Below are 20403 nucleotides of genomic sequence, written 5' to 3'. Positions count from 1 at the left end.
GGAAGCCATTGAAATAAAGAAACACCCCCACAACATGAATAAACGTGATGATACCTCCCGCCTACCAAACATCTGGAAACCAGCCCTAGCCAACAAACGAACACCACCCACCACCCAAGCCGTTACAATACAAAACAACAGTGCACACACAGCCTGCACCAATCAGCACCAATCTACCAATCATGATACAACCACACAACCAATCATTCCACTTACTGAAACAAAGCCAGCACCCCATCCCCTCCCACCAAGACTTACAGAAAGACGGCAGCTCCGTTCCCATTTTAAGCCCAAGCCCGAAGATGGCAGGTGAGATCCTGCTGAAACGTTGCAAAGACAATCTCAACCTTACATGGGAAAAGACCCGAATACAACAAAACCAGCATACCTACACCCGTGAAAATCTACGAATATATATACATACATACATACAGATATATATCTATATATCTATCTGTATGTATGTATGTATGTATGTATGTATGTATGTATGTATGTATGTATGTATGGTGTCACAACCCTTGGTATGCCCAAATATGTTAAGGAGAATTAACATATATATAATATGTTAATAATAATAAGATAATAAGAATAATAAGATAATAAGAATAAATAATAAGAAAGGTTATGGACTGTGCCAAAATGGACAAATTAACAAAATGGACAAATTAACATACCCTTACTGGGATTTGAACCTGGGCTGTATTACATTTTAGGCAGATGTATTAGCCACTAAGCCACAATCCCAGTAAGGCTATGGTTAGCTGATGAGAGCTAAATAGCTTGAAATAGATCTATATTAGTCTCCCTTTATTTATTTATCAGCACAAATACAACACACACACACACACACACACACACATATATATACATACACTCAAGAGAGTTTAAATTTATTAGAGGTAATCACCCAAAATAGCAGATAGATGAGTAAAATAAGAGGGTTAAAAATGGTGAAACGCAAATGAAATATATTAGAAGGGGAAATAATATAAGGAGAATTGTATCGATTTGAAATTGCTATTAGAAAGAACAAGAAGTTCCTGTTGGTACTGTATTGTGTAAATGTAGTGTACGTCTAAGTTTTGTGTGTGTGTAGTTTGTATGTTTGTAAATTAAAAAAAATAAAGTATGGTGAATGATTGCCTGCTGCTAACTCCTCCAAATGTAAAAATTAAAAAAGCTATTGAAAAGTAAAATTCGCATCTGAGGGGCTGCTTCATCATCCTTGGTGGCAGAAGGTCAACTATCAGATTGCTTTGCTAGGGACAGAGACATTGAGGGCAAGCAATATCAAAAGCAAAGTAGACATAGCATGTATTAATATTGATTTGAATGCAGATATCTGGGTTCCATAATAGAAGGACCCTCTGAATGGTATGAGATTTACTGTATGGATGGAAGAAAATAAGCCAACTAGTACAATTTTCCTATTAAGAGGTCAACACCCAACAATTACTTTTTTCTCACAAGTTACAAGCTTCACTAAAAATTAATGCTTTCAAGCCTTATCAGTCATACCCATCATTAGCTAATAAGCATTCAATAACAATGACGGTGATGATGAAGAAGATATTGATGACAACAGTGACAGCAGAAGGAATTATTTAGCTCAGGGCTGTCAAACTGCCAGCCTGCGGGCTGGATGCATCTCACGCTGACCATGCCCACACCCGGTTTAGCAAAGGGGAGGAGTCACAATATATCACATGACGCTACCATGATGACGTGAGTTTGACACCCCTAGTTTAAATCTTAGTGCTTCGTAAAAATTAAAATATTTTCTTTGTAAGTTTTTATTTGTAACTAATGAGATATTGTTGGAAATCACAAACATTCATGCATACACAAAATCGCATGTGTTAAATTTCTGTGTTGGCAATGGCCTTTCATTAAATACAGGTCTAATTGATTATTCCTTAATTGCATCTGTTTCAAGGAGGAAGTTATTTGCAGTAGGAAATGGGTGAAAAACCTTGGCAAAATATGGAAGTACTCATGATCTTTTCTAGAGTTATTGGGAATGCTATATATTTCCTGGTGATTTTGACGGGATATGTTGCTGTTTTTTTTACAAAACTAGCCATAATTAAGTGCTGCCACCCTTTCAGGTATGTTGGAAGTAAACAATATAGAGGACATGGCCAGACAGAAATCATCCATTTGCCAGAAACTTGTCTCCCACAATTCAGCCCATCAATTGGCGGTCTACCATCTCAACATATGACATACTGCATTTCCAAAGTTCTGACCTTCAGCCATCCACCATATTTAATTTTCTATAAATGCATATGGAAAATAGAAAAATAATGCAAATGGAAAATGGAAAAAGACAGTCAGAAGGGGAAGAAATTCATATGATTATATATATTTAAATTGTATATTTTAAAGGTATTTCCTCCATGCACATATCAGTATGCCACCAATCATCCGGAACAGCCTGTGATAATGGAAGTACATATATAATAATTTATATTTTGAATTTAATAGTAGGTGGGAAAACATTGAGTTACAGGGCTGTTGTCCCCAATAAGATCAATATTAGCTCCCTTAGTAGACCAATACAATAGAAACAAGCAAGGATCCGATCTGGGTCAGCCACTGGGAGCAGAGGTTTTGTCTTCCGAGCTTTTGGACTTAATACAATAATACAATAGCAGAGTTGGAAGTGACTTTGGAGGTCTTCTAGTCCAACCCCCTGCCTAGGCAGGAAATCCTATACAGTTTCAGACAAATGGCCAGTGATGTGCAGTCAGGGGAGGCAGGGGAGGTACAGCCTCACCACTGTCATTGTGAAAAGAAAAAAAATGTAAAAGGAAAAAGGCGAGAGCTGAGGTCAGGCTGAGCTAGTTGCTGCCTCACCATGGATGACTCTGCTTAACTGTTTAAAAAAGCCTCTAAAAAAGCACCCTTTACTGTGAGGCAGGAGAACTGCATGCCTCATCTAGTCTGACTTTAGGCGTTTTATGATCACTCGAGCAGAGTTAGCAAGGGTTAAAAACCTAAAAATTCCTGATGTAGGTGAGGCATGCAGTTCTCCTGCCTCATAGTAGAGGGTGCTCGTTTGGGCGGGGCTTTTTCAGAGGACCCGAGGCAAGAGCAGAGTTGAAATCCTCTCTGAAACAGCTGGAAAAGGTACGTGTGGGTCGGAGGGAGGGGGAGGAATTCAAACATCAAACTTCAAAGTGTAGTTTGATTGCAGGCAGAGCCACGTTGCCTTTTCAAACCTGTAATCAGTGAAGCTGGGCTTAATCCTTCTGGGGCTGGGGGAAAGTGTGTGTAGTCCAATCCAACTTCTGTGTGTGTGTGTGTGTGTGTGTGTGTGTGTGTGTGTGTGTGTTTGAGAGAGGGGGGAGGGAGGGAGAGAGGGAGGAAAGAGGAGAAGGGAGAAGAAAAAGAAAGAAGGAAATTTCTTTCGCAAAGGAGAAAAACAAATGCTGTCGCTTTAAATCGGAACTGAGCATGCCTGGCTGTGGAATTCTGGGAGTTGAAGTCCACAAGTCAAAAAAAATTTGAAACCCACCACTGGGTCAGTGCCTCACCAGCCATAAACCTCACCGCACGTCACTGCAAATGGCTATCCAACATCTTAAAGACTTCCAGTGTTGGTGCATTCACAACTTCTGGAGGCAAGCTGTTCCACTGATTAATTGTTCTAACTGTCAGGAAATTTCTCCTCAGTTCTAAGTTGCTTCCCTCCTTGATTAGTTTCCACCCATTGCTTCTTGTTCTACCCTCAGGTGCCTTGGAGAATAGTTTGACTCCCTCTTCTTTGTGGCAACCCCTGAGATATTGGAACACTGCTATCATGTCTCCCCTAGTCTTTCTTTTCATTAAACTAGACATACCCAACTCCTACAACCATTCCTTATGTTTTAGTCATATGTTAGAAAAGGAAGTTTTCTCTAGTCCTATTTAAAATTGTTTAATCATGAGATAAAGTCAATTATAGCAATAGACAAAGGAGACAGCCACTTTATATGATTTACTTGCCAACATGTAGAAGTTGTGCTTAATGCATTCTGAACCTCTAACTGTGATGTTTTTTTGAATCCTCCGTTCATTTGTTTCGGCAAAAAGTGTTCGAGACACCTTTCTTTGTGAATCAAGTGTAAGCCAATACTGTATATCTAGGAACAAAAATAGGAGCAATTAATTCCATATGTAAAAAGTTTCTATAGTAGCTTTGTATGAAAGCTGCTCATTTGTTTCCCTTCATTAGTTCTATCACTTTTAAAGACTGTATTAATACAATGTGAGGGTATCAGATATAGTATGTGTAGCTTAGAGTTGTTATGTTGCATTGTGGGAATTCTATAAGTTGGTCTTTGGGGTTGAAGACCTTTGCATGTAGTTTTCTTGGTAGCTGCATGGCAACAGCTAGCTAGTGCTTGTTCCAGGATATGTTTCAATTCTTTCAGTTTAACTTTCTGAAGATCCTCCATCTAAGTCCTAACCAGACCTGATATTGTTTAGCTTCCAAATCCAGATTAAGTCAGGGCTGCTATCTGCTGAGACAGGCCAGTTCAGTGAAATTAAAGGCAATGAGCCAAAAGTTAAACAAAGGATATACATTTCCTATCCTACCATTTGTGCAAAAAATAGACTGAATGTGTATCTAATTGTGAGGCAATAGGAGATTGCTGTCACATACACTGAAACAATTATTTATTATGCTCTTAAATAGTTTAGTCTCTATTTCTTTCTCAGTTCTAGGACAAATCTCTGGAGGTCATCATTGGTTTTTTTTTCTAGTATTCTATATTCTGTATAGAATAAATAGCTACAATTATCCCTTGAATCCTGAATGCTCCAGTTAAGGCTCAGGGGATTTGAAAAGGGAAACTTGAATCATTAATGAATCTTTTGTTTCTTTAGGTCATTTGAACTGGTTATTTATTTGTTCCTTTCCCCCCTCATTATTAAAGTTCTAAGTAATGGGATCGTTCAATCCCTACTTCAGCTTCTAGCTAATAAGAAATACAATGTTATAAAATCATTTAAAACATTAGTTCTATTTTATTTTTATGCAACAAAGTGATGCCCAAAGTAATGGTTTAGGATTTAAATCTCTCTGCAGACTACCGAAGAACCGTTCAGAAGTACATTTTTGATTGCAGCTGTGGTTTGAACAATAAATACAGGAGCATCCTCAGGAGAAAGACCAAAACAATCAAGATAGCAGCTTTTTAAAAAAGATGTGTTATATGCATGACACACATAAAAAGAAAAGGCATGGAATTTAAGGATCATCATCTTGATATTTGATACCTCCTCCTCCTACCAGACGTTCCCGGTAGAAAACATCTATACAGAGTTCAGAAATCTGGATGTCCACCTACCTGTTTCATTAATTGTGGTGTCTTTTGACTTTAATCTGACTTGAAAACAAATTGTGGAGTTAATATAGACCTTTTGTTTTTGCATGTCACTACTGAGCTTCTGAATATCAATTTTGTTGGGTATGAATTTCATGGAAGCATTTACTTGGGCAACATCTCGAGACCTAAAACCATTCAAGAAAACAATTAAGGAATATTACAGAATGTTCAACATGTGTAATATTTAGCGCCACGTGTGCTTGATCTGAGCTGGATATCTGAATTAGCTGAGAATATGCTGAGGGAAAACTAAGCTGGAAATTGTCTCAGTAACTTTCTTAACATTTTCATGAATATAAGAGAGGTCCTATGCTTGTGTAAAGCCCAAAACATTTTAAATAAAATTGTACAGTCCTAATGAATTTGTTTTTCTCTCCCTACTTAACATTACTTCCTGATGTTTCTAAAAGAAGAGTCCATTTTTGTGTCTACAATGTGACATATTTTTGCTCAAGATGCCAGCCTGCCACCCAGTCATGTTATTTTCCTAGATTGTGTATTCCAATTTTAAAGGCTTGTCCTTAATTCAGTCATTCAACATTTCATGCAAAACGCAATCAGATGTTTTAGGGTTTTCAATACTTCTGAAAATCATGCCAAGTTCTCCAACCGTGCCAGTAACTTCAACCCTTCCTTATGAATTGATATCATTCCCTCAGTTACATTCACAAATGACAACAAATTCAGTTGGGGAATATAACTGTTATATTACTGATAACAAGGTGGAATTTCAAGCCTAAATTTGAATATACCTACCAGAAAAGGGCTGCTCCTCCTAAGCCTCCAATAGTAACATCTGTAAGTCCATCTCCATTTAAATCCATTTCACCATGTATTGACTGTCCAAAAAATTTCATCTTTTCCCCATCTCCACCAGAAGCAATACGCTTTAAAGAAGCATAGTTTTATTACATCCATAAAATATACTTGAGCGTATTACAAATAGATAATTGTTTGTGATTCCAGACCTTGCTCCTTTATAACTCTCCCAAATCCCTACCACTGTATAAAATATGTGATGTTGAATAAACATTGCATTTATGTAGGAATGATGTCCTACCTAAATCCCAGAAAGGTACCTGGATGATGCTTCTACATGGGATTTACAAAAGAGACTGGGGAGTGCTTTAAATTCTTCTTGAATGCCAAAACATGATGAAACATTGTGAAGAGCAAGAAGTAATATAAAGTTGTACTGATTGGGAATAAAGTATTTGATATTTCTGATAATTCCTAATGGACTGAAGCAGGACTGAAAAGTGACAATTTTTGGATTGTGCATAGATGAAAAGGCTATGGGGGAAAACTTTTTATTTGTGATTTTAAAAAAGGGTGAAAATTAATATATTATCATATACTTAGTTTGATAAAGGGTGGAAGTCACTTTTTATTATGTCTTTATTTTTTTTCTTTTAATTTTTTTCTTCTACTTTTTTTCACTTTTCCCAAAAATTTCTAAAATTGTCTTTTCTTTTTTTCTCCTTGTTTAGATTGTATTAGTTTACTAAAACTTTCAATAAAACCATTTGTTAAAAATACCTGGAAAATGCTTATCAACTTTGGACATATGATTAATTTATACATTACTTATAAAATAAGCATATATACTTGTACAGAACAACTATCTTGTATTTTATACTACTTTTCCTTTTCTGCAAAATGGTAAACTTTCCAGAGGCTAAGAATTCCATAATTAAACTATTCTTGGTTTTGGAATGAAGCTCAGTTAGAATAGAATAACAGAATTGGAAGGGGCCAGGATGTCTTCTAACCCAACCTGCTGCTTAGACCATTTCAGACAAATGAAGCAGTTAAGTCTGAGCCATACCTGGGCATATTCTTTCTTTATGCTCTTCCCATTTCCATGATAAACATACACAGCCCCTCGATGATCATCTTCTAGAGGGGCACCTATGACAATATCATTGAAACCATCAAGATTGAGATCCTTTACGGGAGCAATTGATGTCCCAAAACGAGCTCCACATGGCTCATTTTTGTTGTGATTTGTGCAATCCTTCTCTTTGTGCACCAAACAGCAAGTCTGTTTTACAGGCTCAAGTGTCATCTGATATTCAAAGGTTTTCTGTTAAGGGAAAAATAATTATCAAAAAGACCCGGTTTTTTTATTACAAGTTCTTTTGATAACCTAGACATGCAATCAGTTGGTGTTAAACTCTCACTTGAATCCCCAATCCATATGATTTTTTAAAACAATCATTACCTTGTTTAAAGAATAAATGTACACCTTGCCTTGTTCTTCTTTCTCGGTCCCCATGTACATAGGTGCTCCCACCAGAAGAAGATCTGTATATGTATCCTTGTCAATATCAATTGTTGTGATAACACTTCCATAATACGATCCAATCTGTGATTTAAAAAATAGCAACATGTTAATATATAACAACAATGGCATTAGGTAAGTCACAGGTCCTCAAACATCATGGTATAATGAGCCTGAAAATGATAAATACTTGTTTTGTGATTTCTCCTACTAGTGAATAAACTAATGATTTCATTTGGATTAAGATTGGGTAGGAATTAAACAATCAAATTTAAACCATCCCTTTTTTTCCCAATGGCAAGACTGAATTTACTTAGTTTTGCAGAGTGTGTGTGTGTAGATGCACACAGGGAAAAAGAGAAAGTGAATTTATTTCAGGTTGAGGAAATAAAATCAACAAGGGGCCAACAAAAAAAGAAAATTCTGCATTATGTAATCCCTCCCCCCCCTTTGCTAGGTAATATAATTCATAAATTTGTATGGTTTGTGTATAACTTTTAATACTGCAAAATATATGAATGTGAACTGGGGGTGGGAGTGAGGAATAGATAAAGTAGTCTAAGGCCCTTGCTTTGAGATTTAATAATATAACTTAGAACACTAAGGATTATTAAAGACATAAAGTTATTCTGCTCTAAGAGGTATATGCTTGATAACATAAAGAAACTAAGCTGGGGGGATGCCTCTGTTTTAGCACCCAAGCAAAGGTTGGCTGTTACTAAAATCAGAATATTAAGAGAGAGATAGAAAAGCACAATCCATAAATTACATGTGCAGAGCTTCAGTCTGTACATATTCTTGTTTCAGTGCAGCTGCTCTTACATAAAATACCTTCTTTCAAACATGATACAGTGGGACCAGTGGTGGGTTTCATTTTTTTTAGAACCTATTCTGTAGGTGTGGCCTGTTTTGTGGGAGTGGCTTGGCGGTCATGTGAGCAGGTGGCAGTGGCTTGGCAGCCATGTGACTGGGTGGGCATGGCCAACTTGACATCACTCATGCACACTCAGTCACATGAACCCGCCAACCAAGCTATGCCCACGGTGGCCAAAAATGTTGTGACTCCGATGAAAAGAAAGGGGGGAAGAGAGGGGAAAAGCTCCCAAAAATAGACTGCTGAAGGATTTAGGGCCGAAATTGCACTTTGGGGAAAGCAATTGGGTTGATCAGAGAAGGCAGGACAAGGAGGCATTAAGGAGAAAACTATCATGCTGAGGAAAGCAATTGGATTGATCGGAGAAGGCAGGATAGAGAGGAATCCAGGAGAAAACTATCACACACTGCGGAAAGAACTTTGGGAGATCTTCGGGTGATAGTTTTCTCCTGGATTCCTTATTGTCCTGCCTTCTCCGATCAACCCAATTGCTTTTCCCAGTGTGTGATATTTTTCTCCTGGATTCCTCTCGGTGCTGCCTTCTCCGATCAACCCAATTGCTTTCCCTAGAATGTGATAGTTTTCTCCTCGTTCGGGCAGGTGACCGCCTGCAGCCTCGGAGCTTCAGATGGTTGGGCAAAGGAAGTGGATGGGCAGGGCAAGCATGGTGTGGATGAGCGGGGCAAGTGAGCAAGTGGATGGGGACCAGTGGAGGGGGGAGCGAGCAGGGGGGGATAGGCCAAGGGGAGGCAGCATTCAGGTACAGGGCTTCCAGAAGAAGGGGTACGGGAAGGCACGCTAAATTTCACCAACCAGTACGCCCATACCAGTGCGTACCGGCTGAAACCCACCCCTGGTACATTCATTGATAATTGGTGCAATAGTTTTGAATGAAATCCTCACTTGTATTTCTTTTCTGGAGTAAATGTGTGGTGCACATAACTTCATTATTAGAAGTACAATTAACTTTTGTCATCACTAACATTAAAAATGGAAATGTAGTGAGGATGTGCTTATTGATGTTTTTTACCCCCCCCCCGTGACCGACTAGGCAGTAGATTAGTGTCATAATACATAATTACCTGTTCACCACTTAATTTCTGAAGTATTTCTATTTCAGTGTCCTTCATTCTATATATGATAACTTGACCGGTATGATTATAACGAGGTTGCCCTGCAATGTATAGGAGATCTCCAGGTACAGAAGCTGAATTGACGGTATAACCTAAGGAATTAGATAATACACACTCATTATACTCATAGTATTTAATAGTTAATTTTACTTTACACACATACATTTTTCTTAGGGCAAATTGCCTATGTACCCACAGTTTTTTGAACCCCCATTCTACCCCACAAACTCTGAAAGGGATTTGTTAAAAAAATATTGATTCTTCTTTGGCAACATGTCTCCTGTTTTTATGCCTATCTGTAGAAATAGTTTTCATCAACTTATAAAGAACAGGTATTTCTGGGTTTCCCAAGGAAATCTATTTAAGAATTCCTGTTATGCCAACTTTCCCTAATACGAGTGCCCTCCAAATATATGAATATCAGCTTCTAGTTTTCATTCCAAGCTAGCTGGTGGTTTCTGAGAGTTGAAATTTAGATTGCAGAAACTTGCATTATCCGCATTTTAATTATTTGATTCAGAAGTTGATCATAAGGAACATTTAAATTCTCCCAATAATTTTTGCCTATTCACTAAAAAGAGTTTGAGTTGTCTCTGTTTTCTGAAATAGCATCCCCTGGAATCAGATTGTTCTAAATAATTTTGGTGTTCCAAGGTCATTAATTAAACACACCAGTGAATTTCTCATTTATGCTATTTAATAACTCCTAGCTGAAGAACATATAAAGTCAATTTTTTTTGCTTTCAATTTGTGGGAAAATTTAAGACTTTATATCTTCTTATTATTTGGGACATGGAATCTGAAAGGTGACCTTGAAGGAAATAGGCAAGTACTGTCATATAAACAAAGAGGGCTGAAGCATTCCTTACATTCTGGGAAAGTAGATTGTATTTGAAGAAACCCAGACAGGCTTCTCCATGGTTCAGTGAGAAATAAAAGGGAGGAGAGGTAAAGCACAATAGGGCTTGTTGTCATTATAGCCTATCTCAATATATATAGTTGTAGTGTTCCAGTGGCATTCATTTTCTGACTTGGTTTAATCCATAGGGCAGGCATTAACACTCATTTTCTTCCTCCAAATTAAACATGGTATCCGCAGGGCTGTAAAATACAGCCACAAATAATTCATTCAGCTTCTTTGCAAAAGAGAGAGAGGGAGGGAGCGAGAGTGTCTTCAAAGCCAATACATTAGGGTGGATTGTTTTAGAAAGGATTAATCTGGAAAGTAAACCTTTATAAAGTAAAAAGAAGTCCATCGACTGGCCTAGATACCCTATAACGTATCTAAAGTACAATATGTTGGCGTGAAATGGCCAGAGGCCTCTTGAATTTAATTTTTAAACAGGATTTCCTAAATTTAATTTGATTCATAAAAATAAAAAGAAGAAAGTGTCTTCTATTAGAAGCGCTTCCATTTCCTGAATCTAATGCACAATACAACCATTGATATCTGGTTGGGAAAGTCGCCCTTGATTAAAACACTTTGGCCTGGCATAGATTATTATAAGAGGAGGATAGGGGTGTCCAAACTTGGGAACTTTAAGACTTGTGGACTTCAACTCCCAGAATTCCCCAGCCAGGCTGGCTGGGGAATTCTGGGAGTTGAAGTCCACAAGTCTTAAAGTTCCCAAGTTTGGACACCCCTGGAGTAGGACAACCAGCAGTCAATTTTGCTCACCTAAGTATGCTGCAAGGCTTTCGTTTCTTTCTGAAAAGCTATCATCAAATGCGTTACTTGCTGGTGTTAGAAAATTGCTGTCCTTTAACATGACAACCGTCCCGTTCCAGTCATATGCCCCAACTGCTCCAAGCATGATCCAGTCCTTTACAAACACAGCAGAAAAATCATTGCATTACTATATTCTCCGGGAGATTTATACTGGGGCATAAACCAAAAAAAGGGGACTACGCTGGGCAACCAGTTTATGCGTGGCTAACGTAGAGCAATTCAGTCATGTATCAGTAGTTGATATATAGGCCTAACATAAAACAGAAAAATATATGAATTCAGAATTGGTACACCAGCATGTATTTGTTCCAGGTGTTTAGTAGGTTCATAATCAGCATCTTTAAATGGAAATCCCTCAATATGTTTTGGTATATATGAGACATTACTAAGTTTTCCTGTTTTAATTTAATCTGATAAATAAGCATAAAACATAGAATATGATCTTTTAGTTCAACCCCTTGCTCATGCAAGAGACCCTATACCAGAGGTGTCAAACTCAAGGCCCTCAGACCGGATCCAGCCCTTGGGTTGCTTAGATCTGGCTCACAGGGCCATCTTGGAAACAGTGAAGGACCTGCCCGTGATACCTCTGCCAGTGAAGAGGTACAGAGCTCGGGAGGACCACACACATTTTCATTGGCAAAGGGTTGCAGGAGGCCATCCCAGTCAAAAATGGAGCTCAGGAGTTCATTTTTGCTGGCAGAGCACTCGGCCACCACAGGCACCCCACCACACAAATGGTGTCAAGCTGGCCATGCCCACCCCCACCCCCTGAGGTCAAACACAACCCTGATGCCTCCCTCAATGAAATTGAGTTTGATACCCCTGCCCTATATCATTCTGGACAATTGTTGACTTGAAAACCTCCAGTGATTGAGAACTCACAATTCTGAAGGTAAACTGATTAATTATCTCCCTCTTAGAAAATTTCTTCTTAGTTCTAGGTTGTATCTCATCTATGCTAGATTAGGTTAGCATCTCAGATATCATCCTATTTCATTCATCCTGTTCAAATTAATCCTAATATATGGAATCATAATTTGATTGCAATTTCAAATCAGCAAGTGTTATCCTGACAGCCCCAGTTTCCAACGCCTACATATTCCTGTTGAATATTTTGAATTGTTGTGATATCCAATAAACTCAATAGGGACATGTTTTATTGTTGCTGTTGTTCCATTGCTAAGTTGTGACTGACTCTTCACAACCCCATGGACCAAATGGCAACCCACTTCAGTATCCTTGTCAAAAACCCAACCCGAAACCCAACTGATGGACAATATCAAAAGGAGCAAAGTATTTTCAATAAATAAGTCAAAAGTTCTTGTGATTCAACAAAGATTATTTTTAATTGATTAGCAAAACTTATTGTAATGTTTCTCTCTGTGGAGAAAGTATAATATACCCCGTTTCTTTTCTTTGTAATTGAATCTAGTCACTTTACCTGAGAATAATGGGCACTGAAGCCAACTTGAGACATTTCCATTTCAAAAGAAGCTGCCTGTTGATCATTGGTAGCTATAAAACAGGAAATATTTATTGTTTTAGCATAGTTGATTGAAAATGCTAAAAATGACTGTAAGGAATTGGAAACAAGAAAAGACTTAATTAAGGTTTAGGAATGTCCAGGCTGACTAATGAATTAAATATTTAGATATGTCTCTGGAGAAGTCAGTGTGGTATCTTGAGTCCATAGTTACCATAGAGATGGCTAGGGTCACATCTAGTTTTGAGGCCACAATTTTCCACATGCGCACTGGTTACAGTAGATACAACATTAAATTATTCAGAAAAGCACAAATTTACACCCAAATTTTCACTTGTTGCAATGTGTAACACGTTTTACCATCCTTGAAATACTTTGAATTAACTTTGAAACATTTGTTTTAGGTGGAGTTCAATATAGTTTTAATCTAAGACCAGTTCTGCCTCAGGCTTCTTTTGGAAATTAAGAATCTCACGGAGTAGATTCATGTTTTGGTTCAACATTTTTTTCAAATAATTCCAGTTAAATTCTAATTACTGGAATGTGAAAAATGCAGTGTGTGTAAAAATATCACATAATTATACCTCTAGGAGGAATACCAGGGGGAAAGGCCGTTTCTCAGAGACCAAAAATACAGCAAAACTTGGAATCTTTGGTATGCAGGAAAAAGGAAAAGTTGGAAACTCCTTAGCAATTCACAGAGTATATTTAAGAGTTATGCAGATATGCATGGAAATTCTCAGTCATCCAGTTCATGGTTGTCCCAAATGTGCTTTTTCAAAAGGCAACTGGACTTTCTGGTTTTTCTTTGAAGAAGTTTCACTTCTCATCCATCCAGTCAGAGCTGAAGAAGCTTCTTGGATAAGAAGTGAAACATCTTCAAAGAAAAACCAGGAGACCCAGTTGCCTCTTGAAAAAGCACCTTTGGGACAGTTATGCAGATAACTGGCAAGATTTCTGTCAATAGACAAATATAATAAATGAATTAGTCAGAAGAAACTCCAGGTGTCGTTCTTGGTTCCTTAGGCCTAACATTAATGTTGCCAGACTTTGTACTCCTAAGAGGAAGGAAAATCTTGAGAATGGTAACAGACCTATAGAAAGCACCATGTTCTTTGCAGAAGTTAGCAGATACATTGCTATGATATCATTAAAAAGTTAACACACCGATTGAAAATTTACAAGCAACCATTGGGCAACATTTGCAACAGATGGGACAGAGTGCTCTGCAACCAGTAGGTGTGCCAGTGTCAGGCATGAAAGACCAGGTCCACATGTAAAGGTCCAATAAAACTGATTGATTAATAAAAGCCTACGTAGGTGAATCTCTTCAATGAAAGCTCAGCACCTGCTTAGAGTAGATAAGGGTTAATGGCGCTCAAGGGGAGTTGGACTTAGTTCTCTTGTGGTTATGTAGAGATTCTATGCTGATCCCTCTTTTCACTCCACCCACAGGTTTGGCCATCTCTTCTCCTACAGCCAGATGAGCTGCCATCCTCCATGTCTGTGGAATCATCCCTGTCAGGTGGCTCCTTGGAAGAAGCCACTCTCCTGGCTGCTCCTAGCTGCATCATCACTTCTGCTCCAGATTTGGAAAAGCAATACCCTCTTTCTCCAAAAATAAGACCTCCCTGGATAATAAGCCCAATCAGGCTTTTGAGCACATGTGCTAAAATAAGCCCTCCCAAAAAAATAAGACCTCCCCAAAAATATTGCATCACAGCAGCAGCAATGAGGTTACAACGCTCACCACCTCTGCACTTCAAAAATAATAAGACCTCCCTGAAAGTAAGGCCAAGTGCTTATTTCGGGGGGTCAAAAGAAAATAATGTCTCATTTTCAGGGAAACATGGTAGTGTGGGAAGAGGTCTCAAGAAACTCTATTTATACTGGGTTTGTATATCCCTCTCTGACTCTGTTTCAACTTTTATAGTCAAGCATTTATTACCGTGTTTCCCCGAAAATAAGTCAGGGTCTTATTTTCTTCTGACCCCCCAAAATAAGCACTTGGTCTTATTTTCAGGGAGGTCTTATTATTTTTGAGGTACAGGAGGCCCCTTAGCCTCAGCCCATTGCCCGCAGATCAGCTGATCCAGAGAGGGTCGGAAGGTCTGTCTCTGTTTCTGGCACACTCTTGCCAGTCCTAGCGTTGCTGGGCCTGTCATGGGTATTTTTTGTGGCCACCACTAAGAGAAGGGGTGCAGTAGCCACTAAGAGAAGGGTTTGCAGGAGTGGCCTCCATGAGCATGTGGGGTGCGTGGGGCGTGTTCCCCCCCTTCCCCAGAGAAAGTGGTGGGGACCAGCTGCGCATGCATTTAAATATTTTAAGGGAAGGTTTATTTTCAGAGGAGGGCTTATTTTAGCACAGGCGCTCAAAAGCCTGATTGGTCTTATTATCCAGGGAGGTCTTATTTTTGGGGAAACAGGGTATCATGCAAACTGGTACAACCCCTTAAAGTGTGTGGAAAGTCCCATGCCATTATTTCATACTGCTTAAAAAATCATGCCACACTTCAATTAAACATGGATTTTCTTTCTCTTCACACAGTATAGATATTTAAAGGAAAACTGGGGCTACATGTGTTGCTTTTCCTTTTGTGCATATATAGCTTCCTGGGAATGCAGCCCATGTTTATAAGCAAAACAGTGATTACTTTTGCATAAAACAGAAGCAATACTGTATATAACTGTTAATTGAGATAAACTATAACACTGGAAGACCTTAGATTCAAACATGGTTTTCATAAAAACCGTACTATTTGAATAAGGTTCATAACCTAATATTAGTAATAAAATGGCAATTCATATATTTTAATGAGTGCGTTTTATATTTGTTGTCTTCCTGGTACACATGGTTGTGTTATTCATAAAGAAGCTTAGTTTGATTATTCAGAAAAGATGAACATAACGTATAAACGTGAAGTATACACAGATGTTTTCCTTGCTAGGGAATATAATCACTTACACATTACTTGGATTGCTGCCTAACATTTTAAAGCATTAGTAGTGCATTAAGCACTGCAGAGAAGAACGGAAGCAATCTCCTTGCTGCCAAGATAGTTTATAAATGAAGTACAGGATATGGATAGGGATTGTAAAGGATTAAGGACAACCAACTGTAGGAAATTGACTAATATGGAACATATCACAGTTTAAATGACAGCAAATTCAGAATGTCAGATGAAAAGATATCAGTTCAGTTTTGTAAAGTTATGATTCCAAAAAAAGGGAGGGAGGGAAGAAGGTACAATCCATCAATTCTCATGTATGAATTGGTATGATTGGGGACATTTGTGTTACATGTTTTTTTCTTGAATCTGAGATATAAATGGTACAGTTTGGCCCTAATTGTGACACAGAGCAGCATGAAAGGAAAATGAACCAAGTGCATGGAAAGACATCATCCAGGATCAGATTTGTCATCATCTGAGAGGTTATAAAGGCAGGTGATTCTCAATGAAATAGAGGATGAAGGCAGAGCTTAAAATAAGGGACTCATTCTTTCCTAGCATAACACTTTTCCCAGGGGTGAATTCAGCAGGTTCTGACAGGTTCTGGAGAACCGGTAGCGGAAAGTTTCAGTAGTTCGGAGAACTGGCAAATGCCACCTCTGGCTGGCCCCAGAGTGGGGTGGGAATGGAGATTTTGCAATATCTGTTCCCCGGGAGTGGGGATGGAATGAGGATTTTGCAGTATCCTTCCCCTGCCACGCCCACCAAGCCATGCCCATAGAACTGGTAGTAAAAAAAATGATTTTCACTACTGACTCTTTTTTTAGAACCTATTCTGTAGGTGTGGCCTGTTTTGTGGGAGTGGCTTGGTGGTCATGTGACTAGGTGTGTGTGGCCAACTTGACATCACTCATGCACACTCAGTCACATGGACCCGCCAACTAAGCTATGCCCACGGTGGCAAAAAATGTTGTGACTCCTATGAAGGATTGGGATTGCAATTCCTAGAATCTCCAAATGTGCATGAACCCTAGAGGATTTAATATCTGCTCTTCAGCCATATATACAGAGAACAATAATGTTTTTATAGCTGAAAAAGATTTAAACACAATAACAAGTAACTAGCTCAAGACTTTAATCTGCAGATTTATCTACACAGAAGATTAAACAATCCTCCCCTTTAATAGAAATCCTGCCTGTGCAATCCCATCACATTTTCTGTAATGAGGCTTCTCTCTCTTAATTGACTGTTCCCTAGGCAGCATCACTTCAATCCTTTTCTCAAGATCTTTCTCACATAACATCACCCTTTCTGTTGTCACACAGACCATTCCAGTTAAGAACCCATTTCTGATCTAGAAGACTAGCATTGGCTCACTACCAGACTCTACTTTCAGGCTGTAATTTTGGGAAAAAGGAGAAGCATTTTTTTGGCTACCTTGCTAATTCTGCTCAATGCACAGCTGCTACAAATTAAAATTACCAACACAAAAATACAGTACCCAGAACTTCCTGTAATAAAGTACTTCTTCACTCCAATCTTAACTCCTCTAACCATTGAGTTAGGATAATTCTATAAATGGACTAGATATCTATTGAGGTATCTAATATAGCAATTATTATTTGATTACAACAACAACAAATCAAATACATTAATAAAACCAACAAAGCAGAAGGGGGTGGGTGGGGAACGCATACCTTCCAAAGCAAATATTCTTTCTCCGAGAGCTTCAACAATTGTAAGGAGAGCTACTTCATTTGAGACATTAAAGAAATGCTTTTCAGTTGGCTTGCTTGCAATGGATTTGATTTCCTCCACTAATTTCTCAGGGTTTCGATTCCCTCTGTTATAGGAGCCAAGAATCTGTGGCATGCAGGGAGAAAAATGAAGAAGCAAATTTAAAAAGTATATATAGAAAACCATATTTTTAATGTTGCCTTTTTATATTTGTGTGGTATTTGTGCTGATAAATAAATAAAGGGAGACTAGTAGAGATCTATTTCAAGCTATTTAGTTCTCATCAGCTAGCCATACCCTTACTGGGATTCGAACCTGGGCTGTATTACATATTAGGCAGATGTTTTAGCCTTCATTTAAAAAAAATCTCTCTCTTCTAGAGGACGAACATAGGGAAGGTAATGAAAAGTGTAGCAAGGTACAAGATATGAAGGAGGAGGGGCTGTGGCTCCACCTGGGGACAGGGAGGAAGGAGCAATATCGAAAAGGCTCAGGTCACAAAAATAAAAGTATTTGGAATATTTGTAATTGTTGATATCCTAGAAAGTGACAAAGGAAAAATGATTGAACACATGGTTGATGCAACATAGAATAAGATTCTGTTTTTTGCTTATCTTTTATACGTTGTTTTTAATATTGTAAAAATTGTGAGATTTGGAGGGATTTCTACCACTACTGTGGGAGCTGCCAACATTTTCTATGTACCCCTTTATCTTTTCCCATAAATGTTTAAAAACCAATAAAATTCTTAAAAAAAAGAAAAGATTCTTTCTTCAAGGCAAATTGAGGAAAAGGGGAAGAATCATTTGTAGATATACAGCACAGTTTTTCTACTAAACATCACTTACAGCAATAGAAAATCTCTGTATATTGTCTTTTTCACAATCATCAATCACTTTTTGTAATCGGTAATTGTCATGAGATTCTCCATCAGTCACAACTACCATGACTTTTTGAACCCCTGGGCGGGCCCCATGAGCCTCTGTAAATGCTTCGTTCCTAAAATGAGAGTGAAAACCTGTAAATCTGCAGACAAGGACAAGGACAAAAACATAAATATCAACATCAGTAGGAAAAATTTTAAAAAATGGCATCGTGGGTGACTCCATAACATGTTTTCCCGAAAATACAACCTGTCCTGAAACTAAACCCTTGCGACATTTTTCGCGTGCGCAAAAATATAAGCCCACCCTCGAAAATAAACCCTCTGGACAATCCCCCCCCTCCGACCAGGCAGAGCACCGCTCGCCGACCTAGCGGTATCCCGAAGGCACCAAGCCACGGGAATGAGGTGGGGGCAAAGGCGCTTGCGTTGCTTGGTGCTTTCGGGGTACCGCTAGGTCAGTCAGCGGCGCTGTGCCCAGCTGAAGAGGGGGGGTTGCTGGGCAGCTGCTCCCTTGTGACTGGGTTCCCGAAGAGCCGGGCACAGCCTCAGGGTCGAATGGCTGTGTTGCGCTGTCGCAGCAGCAACGCAGCAGCCATGAGGTGACCAAGCTTATGAGCAGCCGCCCGGCAACCCCCCTTTCCAGCCGGGTACAGCGCCGCTGACCAACCTAGCAGTACCTGGAAGGCACCAAGCAACGCAAGCGCCTGTTCGCCGCCCTCCGCCTCCCGCGGCTCGGTGCCTTCGGAATGCCCCTAGGTGAGTGGAATGGGGCTTCGCATGGCTGGAGAGGGGAGTTGCGCAGTGGCTTTTCCTCTCCCCGCTCGCGCGAAGGGCATCTGCAGTGCTGGCGCCGTCCGCCGCTTGGTTTTTTTTTTCAAAGCACGGAGGATGGATGCCGCTCTGGAAGTATGCTCTATGGTTGTACAATCTGCAGCCCACAACCATAGAGCGTACTTCCAGAGCGGCATCCATCCTCCGTGCTTTGAAAGAAAAAACCAAGCGGCGGAGGGCGCCAGCAGCGTTCACTCACCTAGGGGCATTCCGAAGGCACCGAGCCGCGGGAGGTGGAGGCCGGCGAACAGGCGCTCGCGTTGCTTGGTGCCTTCCAGGTACTGCTAGGTCGGTCAGCGGCACTGTACCCGGCTGGAAAGGGGGGTTGCTGGGCGGCTGCTCATAAGCTTGGTCACCTCATGGCTGCTGCGTTGCTGCTGCAACAGCACAACACAGCCATTCGACCCTGAGGCTGTGCCCGGCTCTTCGGGAACCCAGTCACAAGGGAGCAGCCGCCCGGCAACCCAAAAATAATAAGCCCTCCCCTTTAATAAGCCCAAGGCCATATTTCGTGGGTCAAAAAAATATAAGCCCCTGGCGTATTTTCGGGGAAACACGGTAGGCCTTTGGTTGGAATTTTCAGGGCTCCCTTTCTATCCTTAAAGTCAAGTTGTACATGGACAAGCCTGTGGAAGATCAGCACAGTTCTTTATATAGGTTGATACTTGTTTATAAGGCTGTAAGGCACCTACCTTGCCGTCTCAATGCCAAGAGCTGTCATGGTCTCAAATCCTTCTCTCTGCTTAATTTTGCCTGCTGCTTCAAGCACCTCTTCTGTGGTTGAATATGCATTGAGATAAAATTCATGGGTTACATTTTCACCATATTGAATGATCCCAACCTGGAATACAAAATCATCTGCTGAGGAAATTTTCAACAACGATGCCAACACTCACAAGACAGCAACTGAAGAATTTACCTTTCAGGTAAAGACAGAAGACCACCCACACCACGAGAACTTTTTTTGTTTTATATGGTAAAGCAGAAATGCGGCTTACTAAGAATAAGCATTAGGCTGTTGGACAGAGTTCAGTTACACAGACTTGACTCTTCTTGCCACCTGAAGCATCTAAATAGATCATATACAGCATTCTTCTCACTCCTTTGCAG

The 20403-nt window shown here is 39.6% G+C and overlaps 1 protein-coding gene across 1 annotated transcript in view; it reads right to left on the bottom strand.

Annotated features, from left to right (window-relative positions):
• The window catches only part of ITGA1 (integrin subunit alpha 1), a 94636-nt gene that overhangs the window by 37802 nt on the left and 36431 nt on the right, over positions 1–20403 (bottom strand). Inside the window, exons 7-17 of the mRNA XM_081940410.1 lie at positions 19986–20134; positions 18425–18575; positions 17537–17702; positions 12846–12919; positions 11351–11495; positions 9622–9764; positions 7606–7749; positions 7210–7467; positions 6138–6268; positions 5343–5506; positions 3994–4130 (exon numbers count right to left, since the gene is read on the bottom strand). Of these exons, the coding sequence (XP_081796536.1) occupies positions 3994–4130; positions 5343–5506; positions 6138–6268; positions 7210–7467; positions 7606–7749; positions 9622–9764; positions 11351–11495; positions 12846–12919; positions 17537–17702; positions 18425–18575; positions 19986–20134 (1662 nt within the window). The remainder of the gene's footprint in view (positions 1–3993; positions 4131–5342; positions 5507–6137; positions 6269–7209; positions 7468–7605; positions 7750–9621; positions 9765–11350; positions 11496–12845; positions 12920–17536; positions 17703–18424; positions 18576–19985; positions 20135–20403) is intronic.

This window comes from Natrix helvetica, assembly GCF_964273705.1.
Source record: "Natrix helvetica genome assembly, chromosome: 2".
Lineage (NCBI taxonomy): Eukaryota > Metazoa > Chordata > Lepidosauria > Squamata > Natricidae > Natrix > Natrix helvetica.
The sequence above is the reverse complement of the archived record's forward strand: the minus strand, read 5'-3'. Positions and strand labels throughout refer to the sequence as shown.